Source organism: Branchiostoma belcheri, unplaced genomic scaffold, assembly GCF_001625305.1.
Source record: "Branchiostoma belcheri isolate BF01 breed outbred unplaced genomic scaffold, Haploidv18h27 scaffold57, whole genome shotgun sequence".
NCBI classification, from domain to species: domain Eukaryota; kingdom Metazoa; phylum Chordata; class Leptocardii; order Amphioxiformes; family Branchiostomatidae; genus Branchiostoma; species Branchiostoma belcheri.
The window spans coordinates 2,009,996-2,012,966 of NW_017804209.1; the positions used below are offsets into that span (position 1 = coordinate 2,009,996).

The following is a 2,971-nucleotide window of genomic DNA, read 5'->3' on the forward strand; positions in this document are numbered from 1 at the left end:
GTTGACAAACGGCAAATAACATCAACGTCTGTGTTCAAAACCAGACTGTGAAGGGACCGGTTTACTGAATGTGACTGTAACTGTAGCAGTGCACACTGTGATTTATATGTACATGTGTGTGTAATTGATTGTGATGTAATGTAACGTCATTGTGAATTTTTTTCTCTGTGATATACTGTATTTTTAAATGTACCTTGGCTTGAGTTCCCAGGAATAACTGAAAAGCAGATCGGTAGATCTGAGTTATATCCTGGTTAAATAAATAAACTTGAAACTTGAACTTGAAGGCCAGGAGTTGGTCCACTAGAGAGTACAGTCGGGCGCGACAAACTGTTCTCTCTAGCGGATCAACTCCCTCGCTATATCTCTCTATTTAGCCAATTTCTACTCTTTCAGCCGCCTCTCGAAGCCCGGTAAAGGCCAGTTATAACGTACCCTTCAGGCTGTTCGGGGTAGTTGGCGGCTCGCGGGAAGCGTTGGCCTCCCCGCCCCCGGTTCGCTCCCAGGTCTTCCCGGTCCCACCCGACTGTCCTGCAAGGAACTTAAGAAGCGGCAAAACCTCCTTCGGGACGGTCAGGATTTCCTCTGCCCGGCTCGGCTGTCGGGCGGCCTGGCTGCTGGGCTGGTAACCTGCTGCTCGGTCAGAAAAGGAAAGGAGAAGCCATCACTGATCAGAGGTAGCCGACCAATTGGAACACGATTGGACCAAGAACACGAGATCACAATCCGACGGAAGAGAGCTGAGAATGAGAAACAACAACAGAGTACAGTTTTACTCAAAATTGGAGTTTTATCAAGAAAGGAGTTCGAACCTGCGGGCCTGAAAATGCCCGAATCACGTCCTTTTACAAAAATGCAACATATTACAATAGCAGGACATGAAAACCTACACTTCATCAGGCAACTTCTGATGCAACAGGCAGCGAAAAACCGTGAAAAGCCGCACCTGTGATGTAAATGAATCACCTGTGATGTAGATGACTCATCTGTGATGTAGATGACTCACCTGTGATGTAGATGACTCACCTGTGATGTAGATGACTCACCTGTGATGTAGATGACTCACCTGTGATGTAGATGACCAGGGCCAGGTTGACCAGGTACATCAGACCCAGGGTGATCAAAAGTGTCCGGAAGCCTTTTCCCAGGGCTGGCATGACCATATATGGGGGAAGACAACGTCACGTGTTACCATGGAAACCCATCTGTAGTCAACTTGATGATGACGTCATTAACAGACGATCGAACAAATCCGGCTCAGTAGACGATAGTGGATCTAAAACATTTTACCCCTACGCAAGGAGGCTTTTAGTCTCCACCAGACTCATTTACAGGCTGAATAAATAATAGAAATCGGTGTAAAAGAATGTAGCTGGCCAGGGGAGTTGGTCGGTCACGGAGGGTTCAGTTTGTCTGTATATAACTGCATAGAACTTCTGCCCAACTCCGCTGGTATGCTCTTTTTCTTGTTTGCTTTTTTTAGCCATCAGTAGAAAAAAAGTAAAGTCAAGTGTCAATATTCCTAAATGGAATGATTGGCCAAACATCCGTGAGTTTAAGCGTTTCAACGTCAGCTAGAAAGTAAAAACTTAAGTTATGTCTGAAAAAAGTACTGTTAGTTTTGTCGAGAACCAGACTAATCATAAAGTTTTCTGCTGACATCTCCCACGCGTTATGTCTGTGTTGTTTGTCTGATTTCCAAAGGTTAAGATTATATATAAACACAAAACCGATGTTTGTACATCTGAGAATGAGACAAATCACGAGCCTCCCCCGCGCAGTTAACGACTCGTCTGTCAAACGACGCCGGAAAAACGCGCGGCGGGCAGCAGACCAATCTGGTTTGTGCCTCCAGGCGTACGGCACAAGTTTTGTACTGTAAGTTCAAGCTGTGTAAGACGGTCTGACCGGACTGTAAAGTTTGTTAAGGTGGCACCAGGAAGGACCTTTGCTCTTTTCGATGTGTGATGGCGTGGTCCTACAACACGGGACGCAGGCTTCACGTCCCTAACCGAATATTTTTTTCATCATTTTATTTTGAACTTTAAATAATAAAACAACATGGCAGGAGTAACTCCTGAATTGTGTTGTAAACGAACACGTACAGCAAACTAAAATTCAGCATCACCAGACTAACAATAAAATACGATAGGTCATTCTTAAAAAGCATTTTAGCAGGCGCTTTGATTTTTTGCCTGATAGTCGTTATACTTTTTTCTCTCCAAAGTATATCATACTAACCCACGACAAAAATACGACAAACAAGTAGATATGGATGGAGACAAATTACCCGTCATGCGTTGGTACAGGCGTTTGAGAATCCCAGAATCCCCAGCGGCAAGAACATCCGCTTCAACCGGAGGCTGCTCAGAACCTGCAACATTTGCAACATTGTGACAACCAGTCAATTAAACAACAAACTGCAACATTTACAACCAATCAATAAAACATCAAACATAGTTGTAATAATAAAAACGAAACATGGCGTACATTGCGGGCGTCTCAGGTTTTCTCCCTTCGAACACGTCGTCATAGACATTGCAGGGCATATTTGTGATAATAAAGACGTTAACATAACGTACATTGCAGGTACCCGTTTGGACTATGTCGATATGTTGTCACAATAAATACATAATTGTCTATAATGTTCATATCAAGTATTTACAATGATTAAAGTAATAATTAATTAATGCAGAGTCTTTACCAGCAAATTCTAATAACAGCGGGCCAAGGCAAAGAGTGGCTAGGCAGCGGCTGTAGTGTTATGCAGAAGTTGTCGTAACGTTTGGCTTTGGGCGAGCACAATAAAGAGGCTTCGTGTATACCTTACCTTCTCCGCCTTCACGAGCGGTCTTCATCCCCTCTGAAGCATCAACTTTCAAAGTCATGTACCTCGGCTGGTCACCTGACAGGGTGGAAACGGTGCTGTTTTATCCAGCAGCATTGAGTCTTCAAGGTGAATTACATTTGT

The 2,971-nt window shown here is 44.0% G+C and overlaps 1 protein-coding gene across 1 annotated transcript in view; it reads right to left on the minus strand.

The window, feature by feature from the left end:
- The window catches only part of LOC109481666 (uncharacterized PE-PGRS family protein PE_PGRS3-like), a 14,161-nt gene that overhangs the window by 4,312 nt on the left and 6,878 nt on the right, over nucleotides 1-2,971 (minus strand). Inside the window, 4 exon segments of the mRNA XM_019784242.1 lie at nucleotides 436-633; nucleotides 1,067-1,150; nucleotides 2,291-2,374; nucleotides 2,831-2,925. Coding sequence (XP_019639801.1) covers nucleotides 436-633; nucleotides 1,067-1,150; nucleotides 2,291-2,374; nucleotides 2,831-2,925 — 461 coding nt within the window.